Raw genomic sequence first — 21,257 nt, 5'->3', positions numbered from 1 at the left:
ACTTTTTATTTTTAATTTATGATAATTTATCTTTTTTATAGTTTTTAGAAATGCTTATGATTGATAATTTTTATATTTTTCTTTTGTATATTAGTTCCACAATCGTTCTAGCCCACATTAAATTCGTGTCACGCCTTCACTCAACAATGCGTTCAAAACATATACATATGTATGTGTGCACATTTACATATTTTATTTTATAAAATAATTCCCTTTTACCCCCTCGACGCCAGAAAACGTTAAAAATCGTTATATTTTTTTTCCACCAAAAAAATAAAGCTTTCACAAAAACACGTAAATCTTCAGGGTGAGCAGTCTAGTATATAGTGCTAAGTCCATCAAATTCAAATTACAAAATCGTTGAACGCTTAACTGCCGCACCTGCAAATTACTCGAGAGCAGCATGCAGTTGGTCTTCAAATATAGATATAGCCTGGAATACAGACATATATATGTATGTATATTTCAAAGAGCCTCCATTAAATCTACAATGCTTCGCTTCAACAACAAAGTACCAACTTTTTATCAACTTCCTCATACCATATAAAGTTTCACGAAGTTTCAAAACATAGCTCGCGATCAAGCTATTTTCCTCACAACGAATTTCAGAGCTTTCTTGTTTGTTCGCAGCAGCGACCAGCTATTTTCACTGCGTGCTTTAGCAGCATACATTTTCATTTAAAAAAAAGTCCAATACAATTTTTAGTCTGTTTTACTTTTATATTTTGTATTTATACGGAAATTTAAATTTATCGCTAAGTTAATATACATACAATTTCTTTTAACTACAAAAACCCACTTCAAATAAGCGCGAGAATTAAAATATTCCCATTATTTCTAATTTTTCTAAACATATACATGCGTATGTTTGTATGTTTTGCCAAAAAAACATACACCAGTTTAGTACTTAGTCGCGTTTTCGCAATAACTGTGTAAAAGTGTAAGGCGCGTACAGCACAAATTTTATCTCCCTGCATTTGACTTTGCTTTTTCAAAAAATATTTACTTTTATTGTTGCGCATAAAAATTCCAAAAAGCAATTGATATAAAAATTGCTGCTTATGTGAGCTTCATAAAGTTGACGGATTATATTCCACAAGGTATTGTCAGACTTTATACATAGATAGTTGCTGTTTCAAAACAAAAAAGTGGCGAGTTAAATGCATCCAACAAAGCTCCTCAATTCTACGCAATAAATGGGCTGTAATCAGCTTTTACATAGTACATATGCAGCTGCAGTTCGTTTTGCCTACAGCTTTAGCGTTCAAATGTCAGCTAATTGTTTATTTCGATTTTACTGAGCTCCTCTGCATGACGAGTTATGGGCTGCGATGCGCTCCAAACGCAATTTTAGTGCAAAATACAAAAACTCATTTTCAGCAAAGTCCCTTATTTCTTCAAAAACTGTGTATGCATGACATATAACCACAGACAATGAGCGAAAAGTACATGAAACACATATGTTTGTATGTATGTATGTATTTGAATATAATTAACTTTTGCTTTCACATTACTTAACACACAATTATTTAATCGCCGTTCACTTACGACATACATACATATTTCATGTTTGTTTTTCTACTGTTTTACTTGTAATTATTTAGTTTTTTTGCGCATTTTTTTTCCATGAAGAAAATGTATACATAGTACATATAATTTTACTATTAGATACATACATAATTATTATTGTTATTGTTTGCTGTTGCTGTTACAGTTGCTGCATGATTTTTGCTTTTTATATAATGCAGTTTTTACTCGTCAGAACCAAGGTACGAATGTACGAAAGTATCGGAAAGGGCATACATACGTACGTACAACGCCGACAGCGCTGATGTGTGGGAAAACAATCAATTTAACTCATCATCAATATACAAATGTACTTTATAACATTGAGTAATTGAAATCGTGCAACATCAATGCATGCATACATCCAGTGGTATATATCTACATATTTATATATTATATATAAATCTATAAATTTTGTCTACATTTAGTCAATACTCTAATTGCTTTCATTTTGCTCTACATTTTGGCCCATTTTTTTGTTTGTTTTATTTTTCGCTCTCCGTTGTTGTTGCTGGTGCTATTTTATTTGTTGGTGTGGTAGGTTGATCTACTGTTGCTGGTGCTACTAATGTTGTTGTTTTGTTAACTGTTGCTGTTGCTGTGACGGTGCTAATGCCTTCCTGTGCTGCTGGCGCCAAAGATGTGGAGCTCGTCGCTGCTGCAAGATTTGTAGAGGAGTTGGAGGAGGTGAAGGTTTTGGCGTTACTGCTATCCGTTTCATCGGCTGCTGCCGTATCGCTGGCACTGATCGTAGCATTCGCATCGGTTGGAGTTTCCTGGAGAGAAAACGAGAGGAAAGAGTGTTAAAAACAAGTAAAATATGAATTTTTTTGAAATGAGGTAGAATTTGATAAATTAATAAAAAGAAAACTTTTTGTAAAAAATATAGTACACAATATCAGAGAAACTATAATTTTATAAATGAAAAGTTGCAAACTTTGTGGAAAAGTTAGAAAAAAATCAAACTTTCACAAAATTTTCAAATTTTTTAGGAAAATTTCAAGTAATGAGTTTCATAACGAGGGTTACGTAATTTGACTAATCCCAAATCCAAAAACTAAATTAATTTCTGAGTTGAAAGTCGTATGAAATCCTAAGGGCCGTTTTGCAAAGGTTTTACAATTTATCTGCCTTTCAAAAACAATTTTCAGTACAAATTTGTTTTCAAAGGGCAGACAAATTTTAAAACCTACTTGAGAAAACGGCCCTAAATAATATAAATTTAATATTTATTCGACGAAAAATATCACAAATAAATTTTATTTCTTATTTGCTCGACGAATATTATTTTAAATTTCGTCGATGAATCAAATCACAAATCGAGTAGATTTCTTAACTAAAGCAGATTTAAAATTAAAAAGAAATTTAAATCAAGCAGCCCTGTTTAGGACCCACTAAATTTTAGTGCAAGTTTGAACTTGCTCAAAATTCTGGTTGATTTTTGATAATTTCTTTCGTACCCTGCTGCGCGTTTTCCTCCATATAAAAAGCATGCGTTATATATAAAAAAAAAAACCGCACAAGACCGCAAAAAAAATAAAAATAAAAAAAATAAACGGGAATTCTGGGCAGCTTCAAACTTGCACAATATTGTACTAAAATTAAATGGGCTATAAACTGCTTACGCGAAATTTTCCAAAAAATTTTGATGTAAATTTTATGAATTTTTCTAATTTTTACGAGCTCTAAACATTTATTTACATAGTTTTTTTTTTGATTTTGTCTGAACTATATTAAAAAACAAATAGTTTTTTATTAATGTACGAAGTTCTACTTCATAAAAAATAGTGGTGCTATGCCTGGCCGCCCTAGTGCATGTATTAAAATTATGTAGAGTGAAAAAGATTAAAACGCGTTCCACATGCGTTAGAATTGTCGCGGCGGAGTAGGACAGTTTCATCATCCAGTGTTCTCTTGGGATTAAATGGTCTGTGAACTGCCGACTGGTTGAAGATCCCCGTAACACAGAATTAGTCCTATTCACTAGGAAATATTAGATACCCCAAACTATTCTACTCTCAATCAGGGGCATTCTTCTGTGGCTTTCTGATAGAATCAGTAGATAGTACTCGTGGTTGATTCTAGATGGGAAGCTGTCGTGGAAGCCTATATACATATAATGTCATAGTCCGGACTTTATTATGAAATAAATATTCAATCCAAATTTGGTTATTCAGCATGATTCAATAATAGAAAGGTTTTGTAATAAAACAGTCTTCTCGCTCCCACACATAAAGTCGGCTCCTTTACTTGTGCAGAATGTTGCTTACTCTATAGTTTCTAGTGATATTAGTAGTAAAACCAAAAATTCTTCATACTAAATATTCGTTGGCGTCACCTTCGTTTGCGTAATTTTCTAGAACAAGTGTAGAATAGCGACCGTTTAGCTATAAAATAACCAAAAATGACGATACCAAATTTATTTGGCGTAGGTAAAAAATAAAGAAGATATAAGAGGTTTATTTGTATTTTTTATTATCACTAAATTGTTGAAACCCAAAAGTAGATCATGATAAAATATGTAATATCGAATTAAAGATAATAACTTGTACTTTCTAAATAATATAAATTTCTTTACCATTAATTATCTAGTTTTTTCAGAAAAGGTTATTTCATGAAAAAATAACATTTGTTCGTTTTTTAGTGGTTTTGGTTTAAAAATACAAAAAGCTGAAGAATTAATTACCTTTATGGTGACGTCATTAGTTTTGTAATCGGTTATAAAGTTCAGAAGATATTAATATTTAAAATATCTAAAAACTGAACTTTAACCTTCTAGAACCTCTTCATTTTTTACTTGCGCCAAAACATTTTGGCATGGCATTGAAATGAGCATAAAAAGTTCTATTGATCTGCATTTTTCGTTTTTGCATAGCTGAACGGTCGGTAATCTAGATTTGTTCCCGGAAATGACGAATAACTTAAATCAAAAATGCATATTTTTATGTATTGTTTAGTATTTCCATTAAAACACCAAATATATTGCAAATTCGCATATAATTCATAATACACATTTTACTTCTAATTGTATACTTTGCGTACTTTTTGTAGTACCATTCCATTACCGTTTTCGCAAAATGCGATTACATTCTTTCCCATTCTCCTACTTCCAAAATACAAATCTAGATAAAGGAGTGTCAAATGTTAGCTGTCATAAATTACCCAACCCTGTATTACTGAATCATGGTTATTCAGTATGGTTTTTATGTTTAATTTTCCAAGAACGAAATGGATAATACCGTAGAACAAATCAACCCAATTATCATTTACTCACCAATTTTGCTTCAACTCGCTGACGTTCATGCATAGCATTTAATAATTCACGTAAATGCTGATTCTCCTTGCGTAGACGTTCTCTTTCCATGTCGCGTTCATTAATCTTTGGCTAAAAGAAAGTAATTATAAAAAAGAATGCGAAAGAGTTAAAAAAGGTGACAATTTAATTAAAGTGTAGCTATAATTTTTGTATATCGATGTCGTTATCGATTCAATTATCGAAAAATTGATCGATATACATATGTCTAGATATATCTACTAAGAAATAATTACGCATTCAAAATCCGATATAGTTGTGGAGTTTTATCGACAGTATGTATATTTATTTATATCGATAAATTTATCGCTCGCTATCTGTTATCTTTGCTCTCTATAATACTTTAAATTTACTTATGTTAATGGCTTAATATATCAAGGGCTTATATTTAATACCCTCTATCTGCGTTTTTCAGACGTTGGCAGAAGAATTTACTTTTATATTGCAAAATCAGTCAGTGACGACAGATAAGTCCCAGATGGGTTCTAACATCACAAAGTAGTTTTTGTGAAAATTGCAGATAGAGGGTATTGAATATAAGCCCTCTATATCTTGCAATGCTAATTGGTAGCAAAGCATAATTTTACACTTCCTAATCCGAAGAAGTTACACATCAAAAGGCACCCAATTCACTTACCAAAAGTAATGAAATTTGCGAATTCAGTGAGCTGACAATCGTATTCAGCGCATGACAGGGCACGCTTGGCTCCAGTGAGTTGGCGTGCTGTATGCGATTCGGTCCGCAGTGCAAAGGAAGATTGATACTCGCGTTGATGGTTGCGGCACTTGTGGCCAAAGTGGTTAAGCTCATTGTCATTGATGATGTCTGTGTGGAGTTATCAACCATGGCTAGTGCGTTTTTCAGCTTGCTGCTCAGCGTCGACTGTGTAAAGGAAACATAAAATAAAAAAGTGAGATTTACTTCTGTAAAGTTTTTATTGAAAATTGCAATGTCATACCAATGTTTCATAGGCGTCATTGACTTCCATGTGCTCGTTGGCGGCTTTGTTTTTGCCTGCGACTGCGCTTGCTCCTGTTGTAGATGCATCAATTTCTGTTGGCTTTGCTGAAGCGTCTGCTACTAGTGCTCCCGTTTCTTTTCCGCCGCGCACAGCAGCGGCATCCGTCGTAGTTGGCTTGTCATCTGTATGCTCAGCGCCCTGTTCACTACTTTGCGGCTCTGCGGCGTCAGTGGAAGCTTTCTCTGTTAAATCGCTTGTGACTGTTGGGGTTATGTTTTTTGTTTCCTCTGCTGGTTTACATTCGCTTGCTTCCTTCTTTTCACCGATACTTGTTCTCTCCTCATTAACTTCAAGCTTAACCTTTAACTGTTCCGTCTCCTCCTTTTCCTCCTTCTGTGTCTGTTCGACTTCGGAATCTATCGCCTTCGCAACTTCTTTTTCGCTTTTTACTGTCTCCACCTCGCCGCTTGCTGGCGCGCTCACTTTATCTTCGCTCAGTGCTTGGGTTACCTCATCGGCAGATTCTTCAGGAATGCTATCAGCACTTATTGTGCTTTGCCGTTTCACCAACTCAGCTGCGTTCGTTTGCACCACAGTTGTTGAAGTGTTTTCCTCTGGAAGCATCGTGCTTGCGGTCGCCGCATTGGAAGCGCTCTTCTTCTCCGCCTGCTGCTGCTGGGTTGTTGCTGGCGGTGGTGGCAATGGCGGTGCTTTCAAAACGCCAACCGGTGGTGGCAAAGGTGGCGGAGGCGAAGAAACTTTGGCTGCCTTTGAAGCGAGCGTTGGCGGCAATGCCGGTAACCGCAGTTCGTCAATCTCGCAATAGCCGTCGTCGTCTTCGTGTATGTCCTCGTCCATCAACGCGTTTTGCAGCACTGTGCGCGCGCTGGTAGGCGTTTTTGCGGTGGGTGTTTGCTGTTGTGCGATCTGCTTATTTGGTGGTGGTAGCGGTGGCGGTATGTCCGCTAATGAAGGCGCAGCTGCAGTTGCGGCGCCACTCGTCGCTGCTATTTGTGTTGTAGTCGAAGAGCTAGTGGAATTCATTGTTGAAGTTGACGACGAGTTCGATGAGGCTGCTGTGAGCGGCGTCAGCGGTCGCTGGCTGTGGTGATGATGATGATGTTGTTGCTGTTGCTTTTCATGGCATTGATCGCAAACGGCCGTGGACACGGCGGATATTTCTTGTTCGTGCGTCACATGCATATACTCATTGAGAACCTCGGTTAGTGATTGCACCTGTGCATACGCTGCCAACGCAATGTCGGCGCTGTCTTTGGGCGCTTCTGGCATTGCCGCAATGTCGACGATCTCATGGAAGTGCTCCACCGGCAACCTGAACATATCACAAATGATTTTCTGCTTCTCCAAAAGGCCTTCGCGTATAGAGGCGTCAAGGCGGCGGAGTCGTTCGGCCGGTGTGAGTACCGGCTCAGCGGTATGTGCTGGACTAATGCTGATCTGTATGGCGGTGGGCTCGACCAGTGGCGGAGACGATTGCATTAGCGTGCGCGTATTGTTCGAGTTATTTGAGTACACAATGCTGGCGCTGTCGCGTTTTGAACCGCTGCTGATGCTTGCGCCGCTGACGCTCGACCCAAACTCATCCACACCGGCGCCCGCATTGTGACCGTTTGCCTGGCGGGCGGATTGTGTGTGACGAAGTGTCACGCTTGAGTTCTCGTATCCGTCGTTGTTGTTATTGGGTTCACCGCAGCTGCGTGTCGACATTGTGCGGTTAACCGCAGACGACAGCGACGCTGTGGAGGCGGATGACATGGCGGCCGATGATGAACCGATCGAAGGTGACAGTTCGTTGTGGCTGAGCCGCATTTTGTGGTCGACGCTGCCAGGCGTCGGAGTGCTCTCACGGCGCCCATTTCGCAGTTGCACATTGTGGGGGTCGTTACTGTTGTTATTATTGTTATTGACATTGACCGAAGTCGCGGTGGCGACTGGCATCATCGGCGCCAGCGGTGTGGTTGTCACCGTGGCTATAGCCGAGGCGGGCGGTGGGCGCTCCGGTGTGAGTTCAAGCGACTCCTTTGTATTGGAATGCGGTAAAGTGGCGATCGCTGGATCGTCAACTGGCTCATGATTGGCGTTCTTCGAACGTGGTTTGTACTGTTCAGCGGCATCGGAAATGTGCTTGAACCACCTGCAAGGTAATTAGAACAATAAAATGTTGGTGAGTATACATAAAAATGAGTAATAGTTGAGGTAGAGCAGCTCAAAAGTAGAAAGAGCTGTGTTTGCGTCGCGACTCTCTATGCTGAGTTTATAACCCATGATTTAATACTTTTTCAAAACCAAAATTACCTTATTTACATATGTACATACTAACTAAATAAATATATACATACATATGTAGAATAAATTCTTACACAAAAATGTTTAAATTTTTTTCGCACTACCTTGACACCAACGACGCACGTCGACCGCCGCTCGTGCCATTGGCGTTGCTGCCGCTATTGGCGGTGGCCTCATTGAAGCTGCCACGTCGGCGTTCCTTTTTGCTTTGGCCTTTGCTCGGCGTCACATTGAGGCTATTGTTGTCGCCGGTGTTGTGATTGCTGCTGTTTTTACCGCTGGATAGTTGTAGTAGTGAACCATTGCAAAGGCTCTTGCGTCGCACACCACTGAATATGTCATCGGGCGAGAGGAAATTCATGGTTCACTTGAGTTGGATGTGGTTATTTAACGGCCTCTAGCGCGTGGTTTTGCCGGAAATTGGTGATTTTGCCCACAGGCAAATGTTGCAAGAAAAACAAATATTGAACCCGCCAAACAACCGGGGGCGAAAAAATGTACAGCAAATGCTGCGCTGCTCACTTTAAAACACTTTGAATGTCGACCATCATTTAAGGTGCTTACATTTTTTTTAGATACATTTCTTTTGCTGACGATTATTTTATAACGAATTTGATTCACTTCGATTAAATTTCTGGTAGAAATATTTTTATTTGATTCTAATTCGTTTAAAATTAAAAAAATTGCAAGCATTTTTAATTTTCGAAAAAAAATAGTTTTTGGTACAGACAGACCTCTGCGCCACCCCCACTCCACGTTTAAGTAAATAACCTTCAAATCTTTGACACAAAAATTTATAAGCGTATTGAGTCGTTTTATGGTATATTTTCACCTTTTTCGACTAATACTGGATTTCAATTAGGTATTAAATGGCAAAAAGTGTAATAGCAAAGTTAGACATTAAAAAATATTCGTGTTATAATAATAGCCATTAAGTTCATTTCCACATGGCATGTTTTAAATGTTACCAAGTTGTGGTCATTTCAGTACCTAGTGGAAATTCGGCATTATAATAAAACATTTTTTTGGAATTTTTTTAACAGACAGGTACATCCCTCTGAACACTTTCTGAATTGGTTTTTGCTTCTTCTGTATCTATTTTTCATTTCTGTAGAGGTTTCTTGATTGGCACTGAGACCGCCTAAACAAGTTCGGTCGGGTTCAATAAATCCTGCCAATCATTTCTTTTTCCAGGAGTAAAGTGAGTTTCGAAAGCAGTATTTAATTTCCGAAAGTCGAACTTTCTGATACTACGTTTTGTCTGTTTAGCTGGTGAATGAAGTAAATTCCACTTACAACTGTGTTACCAGACACTTTTATGCTTAAATATAAAAAAATGAAGGGCCTGATAATATTACTAAAACGCTAAAATGTGTACAAACCAGCCAGAAAAGGTCTAATGTATTAAACCGACGAGTATAAATTAATTTTAAGTATTTTTGATGCTTTTTTCATCATTTTTATTATTGTATTTACGTAAATTGGGTAGCACTCGATTGGTTTTACAACACTTTCGGCAAAAATAAAAATTGCTGGTGCCGCACGAGCAAGTTGAAATTAGTTGCAGTTACACCTTGCAATTTTTATTTCTAAAAGAAATTTCAGCAAATTTGCATTTTGGTTTTTTACACAGATAAGTGGATTTCCGAATTCGCTTTTCGACTTCAAAATGCGTAGAAAAAGCGCATGCATTGCTACGTTTAACCAGACTTTTACATGTGGTCTAATGTACATATGTACTGCATCACTCCCCATCAAAAAAAAAAAATCGGTACTGTGTTTCCATTCGAATTTAAAAATCTATTATATTTTAAGACGCCCACCAAAATATTTCGGGAAAAATATTAAGGTTTACGTGAGCTGGACCGATTCGAAAATACCTCCAAATATTGAGGGTTTTTTTTATAAATAAAAATAGTTTCTTAAAGATTTTTTTTCCAAAAATCTCCTCAAATGACAAAACGGTTTAAGCTTATAAAGCTTGCATAAAAATATTTTTAAAAAATTTAAAAAGAATTTTGAACGGAGTCGTAATAATCAGACTTTTGATGCTGTTTTTTTAATTTTTTCAGAGATTGGTATAAGAAAAACTTGAATAACTGAACCTTAACTCTTCCGATTGGATGTCATTGGAAAGGTATTTTCTCACCCTTTTTATTTCTTTGCTAATAAACTCATTGAAACGATGCAAGAGAAAGGTAGGATGAACGAACGTCATTCAAGGTGAATTAAGATGTGTTGGTATTTGGAAACAAAAATTGGGACACGAACGACTTTTTTTTGGACAAAAATAAATCATCTAAATCAGAATAGTTTTGGCCCAATTATTCAAGATTTTAGTAAATCAATCTTTGAAAAAAGTAAAAAAAAACAACAATAAAAATCTCATTATTACGATTCCGTTGAAAATATTTTTATGCAGATTTTTTAGGCTTAATCTGTTTTGACATCTGAGGGGACTTTTTTCAAAAAGTTCTTTAAGAAACTTTTTTATTCATAAAAAACTCCATTTTTGGAGGTATTTTCAAATCGGTCCAGCTCACTTAAATCTTAATATTTTTCCGAAAGATTTTGGTGGACGTCTTAAAATATAATAAATTTTGTAATCCCGGCGGGAAAAAGGCAATTTTTTTTTGGTGATGCAGTCTAATGTACATGTATCCACAAAAAAAAAATCACTACAAATGTAACAATAAATGAAACAGACGGAAATTCTCTTTGTCAGCTACCAAACAAATATGTAAATGAAAACAAGAAATCAAATATTTATGAAGTTACAGAATTTTTGGATGCATACACATACATACATATGTGCAATATGTATATGTACAAGAATATGTAGTTGCCATATTGTGTTGAAAGTACACGCATGTACTTCGCGAAGTGATAAAAGTGTAAAGTACATTCATACAAATGTACATATCTACAAACACATGTATGTATGTATATTTTTTTAATTTTCGTTTTGATGCTGAATTATATGTACATGTCTAAATGTTCTAGTAGTATTTCTGCATCAAAAGGAACATTTTTGCAAAAAAATATCGCTTAGGTACGTTTTTCCCGTTTTTATGGCTCGATATGTTTAATTGACGCAGCGTGCGTCGCACTTCGACCCAACAACGCAAATGGCTTGAATGATATTTTATTTACGTGAATATCGATTTATGAAGAGATTCAATAAAAAATAAAAACAGGTAGAATCAATAAATATGTAAAAAATTATCCCACGCTATGTGATTATCTTTCTTTTTTGTCAACGTATCACTTGTTTGTGCGATTTTGTATGGGAATTATGAATGCATAAAATAATAATTAAACGCATCGTCGATTATGCGATGGCTTTAATGCAATTTCTTAATTCATTCATTCATTTACGCATTGACTAAACGCGATATCGCAGTTCAATGGACGCATTTATCTATGCCACGGATTTTTCTTTCACCAGTAGCAGCAGCAGCGGGAAGCGCGGATGGTTGCGGTTGGCAGCGAGAGATGAGCAACAGCTGCAACAGCCGCAGCGCTATTTAATAACTTTGCACAAATTTGATTTAAATGGTTTTCAATGTTTCAATGTGAATGTGCCCATTATTTGCAGGAAATTGGAATTCGTTGTTTCATTTGTGGTTATCACAAGAACGAGTTTTTGCAATAGATGCGGTCTACTCGCATATATGTACATACATATGTATGTATCTATGTGTGCACATTTGAACTCTGGAATTGGCCTTTGTTTTTGACTTTGATACGGTAAAATTTACCAATACGAACACATCAATTAGAATGATTCCATCGAAATGCATTGCTGTTCATTTTTTAATTAAGAATGCATCCATACAAAACTGGTGTCGATAAGATATCCGATATATACTTCGATAAATAATATCATCAAATACATATGCCGATAAATATATGGATATAACATGATAACAATAAATTGTCTATGAAAATTAAAAAAAAGGTGTTTTTGAAGGTTTAATTTAACGATAACCATTAAACCGTAACAAATTCGTCAGATCTGGCAACACTATTATAAAAATGCTCAGCCCGGTTTATCATATTACACTTTAAATAGATAACGCCAGTAACGCTTGCAAATTGTGCTAATTTATTTTGAAGATCTTGGTTCGCTTCAGGAATGTTACCGTACGCAGAGGTGTCGTAGAATGCACATCGAAGAAGCCGTTATTGAGGTTATAGAGCGTAGTAATGAGGAGGACTCAAATGAGTTGATTCGCCATGGCGCGCAGCAATTAAAGCTGTGTTCACTAGTCTACTTGCCCCACTCGAAATCGATGTAAACGAAAATCCTGCCTCGATCGTAAATCGTTGACAGAAACTGAAGGCCTTACATCAGACATTTTGTAGGAGATGGAAAGTGGAATACCTCACCGAAATGCAGAAACGTATTGAGTGGAAACATCCACAAGGGGACCTGGTCGTCGTTAAAGAGGAAAACCTGCCCCCAAACTAATGGAGACTGGGGAGAATCGTCAAGCTACACCCAGGTTCCGAGAACCGAGTTAGTGTAGTCGAAGCGAGACAGCTAAGGGAGAAATCAGAAGACCAATTGCAAAATTGGTCCCACTTCTACCCAGCAACGAAAGTAGCACAGCTTCGCAGTAAAATTCTAACCTACTCTTCATTCAATAAAAAAAAAACAGCTATTCCTACATCATCCCATATCTCAAACCGCAAGCAGACGCGCCTAAACAACTAGAGTGGTCCACAGATGCATGTGAAAAAAATAAAGTCCCAATTTTAATGTTCCCACCCCCTAGGATTGTTCTATATAGAAAATATATACCCCTGTTTTTTTGAATGCAAACAATATTCCATGTATTTTAGACGAGAAAAACATTTTGTTTTTGGCAGGGTTCGTATTTGCACACACATGTGCAGCACATCCTAACATTTTACGCTCACACACGTGTGCTGTGCATATAAAAAATTAAAAATTTGCTCACATCACATGTGTGTGCCGTTTGGTAAACAGCACGGGCACATGTGTGTACTTTCTTTTTATTAATGTAAAGCACACGCACATGTGTGTGCTATGCGTAGAGAAACTTATACACTTCGAATTCTAACTCAAATCTTAAAATAATTTTTTAATATGTTTTCTGTCATATAAAAAACAAACAACATCTCACTTTTTATTGAATTGTCTTTCAAAAAATAACGTTTAATAAACAAATTCTTTTAAGAATATATTATGTGCATGTGCATGGGCTGAAATTTGTACAAAAATCGGCTCACACACATGTGCATGTGCTTAATAACAAACAGCACACACTTTTCTGTGAGTAGAGTTTGTTTTCCACTTATGCACACACATGTGTATGAGCAGTGAGTGCAAGTTGAATGTGTTTCTGGCGTGTGTGTGAGCAGAGCATGTGTGTGCAAATACGAACCCTGGTTTTTGGTCGTAGAAATGGTATAGAATTTTTGAGAATCAATGTTTTTCGATCTGAAGTGATTTTTTGTTGTGGTTTCGATTATTTATTTCAAATAGTCATATAAACAAAATATAAAATAAAAATTATAACAAAAAAGGCAAACTCATTACCGGTTGCGTAGTCAACTAAATGCTGACTTTGGCTGTGACAGCAAAGAGAGTGTTAATTGAATTTCATTGGCTTAAATTGCATTTTATTTACATACTATGCCATGTTGCCAGATTCACAGATTTAACTGTAAATTACAGTTTTTGTGACATTTCCGAATTGAACGAATAATTTGAAATTTCTCTTTTGGTTTTATTTGTAATTAAATTTTTGAGATAAAAAAGGGACGACACACCAATAAATAAACTAGAAATTCCAGCACTCTTTCGTGTTACAAGAGCTAAAGATTTCTTAAAAAAAAAAAATGATTCAGTAGGTAAGGTACTAAATTTGAGGTATCGAATCTAATGGTCAAAAAAAGTAACAAAGCAAAAACTGAATTTTATTAAAACAAAATGTGATTTAAATGCTACATTTTATAGAGAAATTTTTTTAGTTGAGTATAATTTAAAATGTTTATATTATATTAAATGAATCATTTTTTGTTATTTATGTTAAATAAAATAATAAAATATTAATTTTTTAAAACTCTCTTCGTTTGTGAGGGTTACAGTTTCTTTCTGGAAATTTCCACATTCATATTTTACATATATGCCAAACCCAAAGAAAGTATGTAAATGCAAAACCAAAGAAAACCGATTGAATACTGCTGCATTTCTCACATATATGTATATGTACACACACAACTATGTGCGTATGCATGTCAATTAATATGCATTATCTTGAGTATAACTGCATTTGAACTTGATTACATATGTATTATTGATAAAGCATACCGATATGCATTTTCAAGTATTCATACATATTATGTACATACATACATATATATTATGTATATTAAACCGTACCACCTTACAAGCAAACAAAAAAAGTTCGACTTATGTACACCCCTGGGTATAAAAGTATTTTTGCAAGGCATTTTTTTAGCCGAGCTCGCATTTTTACATTTTTTGGTGACACCAAAATTCGGCAATACAAATATTTTTTTAAAAATAGTTCTACTTCAATAATTTAAATACTTCACTTAGCAAAAGTGGAATGATTTTTGGCGAGCTTTAATTTAATGACATGAGGGTGGTACATTAGGTTGGTATGTTTTCAAGTGCCTGTTAAAATTACTTTAGACTCAAGGGTGTACATCGCACTTTTTCTAATGTATGTACATTACAAAATGTGTTATATTTTAAGACGTCCACCAAAATATTTCGGAGAAATATTAAGATTTAAGTGAGCTGGACCGATTTGAAAATACCTCAAAAAATGGAGTTTTTTTATAAATAAAAATAGTTTCTTAAAGAACTTTTTGAAAAAAGCCCCCTCAAATGACAAAACGGTTTAAGCTTAAAAAATTTGCATAGAAATATTAAAAAAAAAATTTGAACGGAATCGTAATGATGAGATTCTTGATGCTGTTTTTTTAATTTTTTCAAAGATTGGTATATGAAAAACTTAACGTCTTAAAATATAAGTACCAGGTTGACCGAGCGTTGCCCGGAGTACGTATACTTTTTAATGTTTTCAAGATTTGGATAGCTTTAAAAAATATTTTGGAAAAAAATAAAATTTGGATTTCGATATTTATTAAGAAAATTTCTTACTCCAAAATTTAGGTGGCAACCCTATTCCGAAGTACGCTGGAATGAATGGTACATATCTTGAGCGTATATGTACTGTGTATACTTAAAACAAATGCTGATTGAAATTAACAAAATAAAAATTTGTATAACATAGAAGAGTGGCAACCCTGATGGAAAATATTTACTGATTAAAGTTTTCAACAATACCTTTCATTTGATATCCATATTGTGATGTTTTAGATAAGTTGTGTAGAATCGAAAATAAGTGGCAACTTTACATTATTACCCTAAGGGATAACATTTTGTATATAGGGAAAGCATTGTTTAAGAACCTTCTCTTGGTACTTTGAATAGTAATATTTTACCTTTTTTTCTAAACAAAAAAATTAAGGAAATATGCGATTCAAAATAGGTGGCAACCCTATTAAAAATATTTTTGAATAATGGATATTTAAAATGGCTTCCATTTGATACCCATGTTATGATGTTTTAATCAATTTGTAACTAACCTTATGCGAGTCTTCTCGTAGATAATGCCTATTCAGATGACCTTAAAATCCAAAACATTATCTGTGTACAAAACTTTGTCAAAATTGCTCGTTTAATGTAATAAGATAGGTTTTATAATTCCAATGGAAAAATAGTACCGATTTTTTTTTTGTATGGGAGTGATGCAGTCTAATGTATGTACATATATAGAAGTATGCTGGTATGCAAAGTGAAAGCAAGTTGTACAAATTTTTCCACTCGATTTTTAATTCAATATGAAAAGGACAATGCTCAATAAAAGCTTCCAATTTTGCTAAAACAGAAATTTAATATGTACTACGATTTTGATCATTTCGCCTTGACCTAGGAACAAAATGTTGACGGTGAAATGTGAATGCAAAGTTTGGCTGTAAACACGCTTCGAAAAACGCCACAACTACAAAAACTATTTATCTGAGTCCGAGAGGAGCTCAGGTGGGTGGCTAATTTAATTCAGTGATGAATTTATAGATCTTATTCTTTGTAGCATTAGTTGCTAAGTTAGGAAAGCAGCAAAGCAAAAATAACTATTTAATAAACCGTTCGTGAGAATCGAAAAAACTTAAAAAAATGTAAAGTAAATGAAATATTTAGAGACAAGCGCAGCACACTAAAAATTTTTAAACCGTACTTAGCATTAAAATAATTTTCTAAAGCGGCTAGAAACACAGCCCATATCTAAGAACTTTATTAAAAAATCAAAAACAAAAATAACAAGCTACACTTGGGGCGATTCCGAACGTCTTAAGCGTTTATCAAGTTTAAATAAATGAACAAGAAATGGCAATTTAAACCACAAACATAAAATGTCTACATGTACATACATATTTCGCGGAAGCAGTCTTCAAAATGGTTCATAAATCAAAAGTAAAACTTTAACGCACAGAACGCGTGTGTGAAGAAATTGCCACGAGTTCGATAGAACTTTTCAATGTTTCAATTTTTAAGAAGCTCACGAATACACAAGCAAAAATAAACTTTGATATAAACTTGAAAATTGAAAATATCCAAAATAAATGTCGAACCATAGAAATTGCCATTAATCATAAAGCTTTCAATGAATAAGAAAGTGTGAGAAAGCTGTTTAAATATTAAAGGATATGCGTTAACAGCTTTCGGCCATTTGAAGGTCAACACGGTCGCCCACAAGGACAACTATGTAGAAGGCCAATTAAATGCTTGATTGTTTCGACAAATGAATTATGTAGCATTGTTGGGTGAATAACTGAGAAAATGAGAAAGATTGCGTGAGTGTGTTAGTTTCGAAGGACATGGCAAATAATTGATAAGAAATTTAATTGAAAATTTTGATAAAGTTTAAAGTAGCTGGAGAAATGGTTTGAGTGAATTGAAAATTTTAAATTTATAATGGTAGACTAATTGGATTCAATGCACCGAAAGGAAAAAAAAAAACAATAGGTGTGCCGCATCGAAATTTAGAATACTGCGTTTTAAGCGATACCGTAATATGTATGTTGTTTATACTTTATCAAAAAAGACATACATATGTATGCACATAGTTCTAAATAACAATTGAAATTCTAATTCAACAACAATAATAACAACTAAATTACATTAAAAAGAACCATTCTTTCCTCCATATGTCTTGCGCTCTTTTTAAGGCTATATTCCATTAGCTATGTATGAATATATACATATAAGTAAGTACAAATAATTGAGATAAAACGCAGAAAATATAAACAAAAGAAAATATACTTATAAATTCTGCATACCAAAGACGAATATGTAAACCACAACTAAATGTACAAATATTTTGAAGTTCAAGTGGAAGCATCATCAGCACATTTACAGCGACAAGGCAAAAGATCACTGAAAGGTGATAAAATGGCCAGAATTAAATACTAGTGGCGTCGAAAAATTCAATCAGCTGTCTACTCGAAAATACATACTTGAGTTCATTATTGCCGGCGGACTGTTGCTGCTGCTGTTGCTATTGGCCGCAAATCGTGGCCGTACTATTTGGCCGTACGTACACACTTATACATATAAAGGCGATTCGAAGGAAAGCAAGTTGAGAATGAAGAATATCTAGCCCTAACTGTCACAAAAAAAAAACGTAAATGACATTTTTCACTAAATTTTAGTTTTGATCCAAAAAGACTCCTAAAGCATCTAGATGCATTTCTGCAACAAAAAGAAAATGTTGGAGAAAATGTAGCTTACGTTATTTTGGCGGTTAGGGCTCGGTGTGAATACGAATTTATTTGCAAGATTGAAGTAGCGTCATCTATTGCGCATTGCAGCGGGCAGGCGAAAATAGTTCAAATGAAATACAATTCAAATTAGTAAACGTATTTGTTTTGGATTGAATTGAAACGAAGTCAAATTTTGCGAAAACATTTAATGAAAAATTATTTACCCGTTTAACTGATAAAAACTAAGGTGAAAAGAAATCACATGATACAAGAAGTGACGGAATGAAACACGCTAAAGTCAAACAGCGGTTTTTATTTTATAACTAAATGAAAGAAAAATAAATCTTCTTTCGATTAAAAATAACGACACCTTTTTTGGCACTCTAATTTTTCTATGTGGCTCGGATCCTTGGTTAAAAAATCGGTCGAACCGCGACAAGCAATGGCAAATCTCCAAGTGTATTTCTGCAATGGAAAAACTTTACATAAAATCCCTTAGCGGAAGCAGCGTAAAACTGTGACAACCACCACAGCTAGAAAGAGAAGCTCGGCTAAGCACTTAGTAAAATGTGTAAAGCGCTAATTGTCCTTCTGTTTACAATAGCGGTCTTCACACCAATTTCGTTAGTTTGGCGGTTCGTTCGTTGCCGCTTCAGTGAACGTATTTTGCTGTGAACGACCTTGTTTTTTTATTTCTGTTGATTTGGAAATGATCTTTTACAACAAGTGATTTATAGAAATTTTCATTCCTTCGATTTTTATAAACATAATTCTCATAGAATTTTCTGTATCGGGACTTTTGTTGGTTTCGGGAACTTCAAGGCGTAAAACACTGAACTAAACGGCAAACGGCAATTGCTGAAGATAATAAAAATCAGAAGTTTACTTTTTGTTTTTATTATAAAATGCACACTTGATAAGGGGTTCTGGAAAAAAGCAGATTATAACAAAAAATATGTAACGAAACAACAGACAAAAAACTCAAACCTAATTACTGTGTCGTCAATGCAATAAAAGAGCAAATACTAATATTTCTTCCAAAACGTTTTTTTTTTTTTTATAAAAAATAAGGCAACTGTCACATTCGTACATCGTGCATACATATGTACATGCACATACATATTTACATACGAACATTCGTCAGCTGGCAGGCCGTATGTGAACGGCCACATGGTCAACGTCTAGGCATCCACAAATTATTAAAATGCCGTCATGGCTGTCACGTCAACGCCTGAGTCACACGTATTTGTACTTACAAACACATACATACATATGTCTGTTGGTATTTACAGATCATAAAATAAATTTCTTTCAAATATTTGTAAATAACAATTAGTTTTGGCACAAAAAATATACATAAGAGCCGTTATAATATATTGAGAATATATTTGAAACTTCCGCTAATTGGACCCTGAACACGTTCAAAGCGCAACGTGCATATCGCGCCGGCAAAAAGTATTCATGGGCATAAGTGTGTGTGAAAGTGTGCGCGCGCCTGTGACAAGCGAGTCAGCACTGAAAAACGTACATAGGTACATACATGGCGTATGAGTAATTTTAGATACTGTGAGGTTGGATAAAGGGGCCGCATATACGCAAACAAACATGAATGTATGTAGACTACTCGAATATGAATTAAATATTTAATATTTAACGACGCACCGGGTATAGTTATAAACACATATACACACATCTACGCAAGCGTGGGGGTACTTTAATTTATTTGCGGGCATAAATAAACGCGTGAGTATTATATGTAGACGCCGAAGAGGACCTGGGATACTTACATATATTAAATAGATAAATTTTGACAACGCATCGAACAGCGGTGGCATAAACATATGTATGTATGCACATACTTATACACAAACATACATATGTAGATATGTATACATGGCTCATTTAAAGCATTTATGCTCGACATTTAACTAACAGTGTCATTGTGTCGCATTCCCTTTGTTAAATATAATTTGCGGTTTCTATCAGTTTTGTGCTCTTTTGTTGTTTTTTACTGTTCTTCTTTGCTTTTTGATTTGTTCTAAACTGAAAAATTAAGTATTTTTTTTTAGTGAGTGACTAACCTTCAAGTAAAAAATGACAGTACGCTTTACTTAACATAAATTTATTTATTTTTGTATTTGAAGTATTCGTATTTTTAGTGAGCCGCTTTAATAAACAGAGAGAGAGAGGCGGAGACCCAACAGAGGCGCCAGGTGGGCGATTTTCGCATTTGACATCCAGTCGTCAGGTGTTTGGGGTTAATGGGCCATAGAAATTGAAAAATGTACTGACAGGAAAAACAGTTGTGAAGAGTTGGTGTTAATGAGAAGCAGTGAAATATGATTAACGCTTGTAATAAGTTGTTAAGTAGATTCAAACTTAAAGTACTCCTATTAAGATGACGGTTTACATAAATACAACACAGTAAACATACTCGTTTTTCGTTGTATGGGCATAAAGAAACAGAAAGTAAGTATTTGAGTAGAGTTTTTGGGATTTGTTGTTTAACAAAAGACTTTCTCTTTTAGATACCAAAGCGAAGATCAATTAATTCGATTTCGAAGGTGAAACTGAAGACAAGAATATTAAATGCAAACACAGCCGCATTTCTGTACATATTCTTTCGTGATTTTGGCGAAAGACGACAGAGTTGTGTTGTTATTGCAATCTATAGTTCAATAAGGTGAACGAACTAAGACTCAGAAGAGCTAGTTCATTGAGCTGAACGAACTAGAATTGAACTAATCTTTAGAGTGAACTAAAAAATCCAACTCTACAATACAGCTTGAAATGCGCTACTTAATCCCTTTCAAACTGACAAAAATATAGACGATTTTTATAAAATGCTACTGTTGCCATGACAACTGAAGCTTGTAATACTTTTTCAGCTACTTAGTTTAAATTTGAAATTTGAATTTGGATTGCTCAACCAATTGTTTGGTAAAAATATAAATATTTCATAACATCCTCTAAATTTATATATAGGGTATGTTCACACAGAAAGTGGGCCCGAGCCGAGCGAAGCCATTCTGAGCTTTCAAATTGATGTTGTTATATAAATATATTCATACAGAAAGAACAAATAAAACGAAATGAAATCGATACTGCTATCGATAATTTTGTATTTATATATCTATATACATATATCTATCGGCTCTAGATTTATTGATAAAAATCTGGATATTTATTGATGTTGCTATGGTAAATATATTTACATATACATGCATCTATCGATATAATTCTCTTTTTATTTATCGATAAGTATTATCGATTTTTTTTAG

General features: G+C 34.8%; 1 protein-coding gene across 10 annotated transcripts in view; it reads right to left on the bottom strand.

The window, feature by feature from the left end:
* Nucleotides 1-1,248: 1,248 nt before the first annotated feature.
* Nucleotides 1,249-21,257, bottom strand: part of LOC118744410 — a 397,231-nt gene continuing 377,222 nt past the window's right edge. For all 10 annotated transcript variants that reach the window (XM_036477417.1, XM_036477408.1, XM_036477411.1 and 7 more), the window contains 4 exons: nt 5,839-7,996; nt 5,517-5,762; nt 4,841-4,951; nt 1,249-2,342 (listed from right to left, as the gene is read on the bottom strand). In XM_036477417.1, coding sequence (XP_036333310.1) covers nt 2,052-2,342; nt 4,841-4,951; nt 5,517-5,762; nt 5,839-7,996 — 2,806 coding nt within the window. In that variant the 3' untranslated portion in view covers nt 1,249-2,051. The remainder of the gene's footprint in view (nt 2,343-4,840; nt 4,952-5,516; nt 5,763-5,838; nt 7,997-21,257) is intronic.

Source organism: Rhagoletis pomonella, unplaced genomic scaffold (genome assembly GCF_013731165.1).
Source record: "Rhagoletis pomonella isolate Grant_MI unplaced genomic scaffold, Rhpom_1.0 Rhpom_scaffold_00008, whole genome shotgun sequence".
In the NCBI taxonomy this organism is placed as follows: Eukaryota; Metazoa; Arthropoda; class Insecta; order Diptera; family Tephritidae; genus Rhagoletis; species Rhagoletis pomonella.
This window is presented reverse-complemented; position numbering and strand designations above follow the sequence as displayed.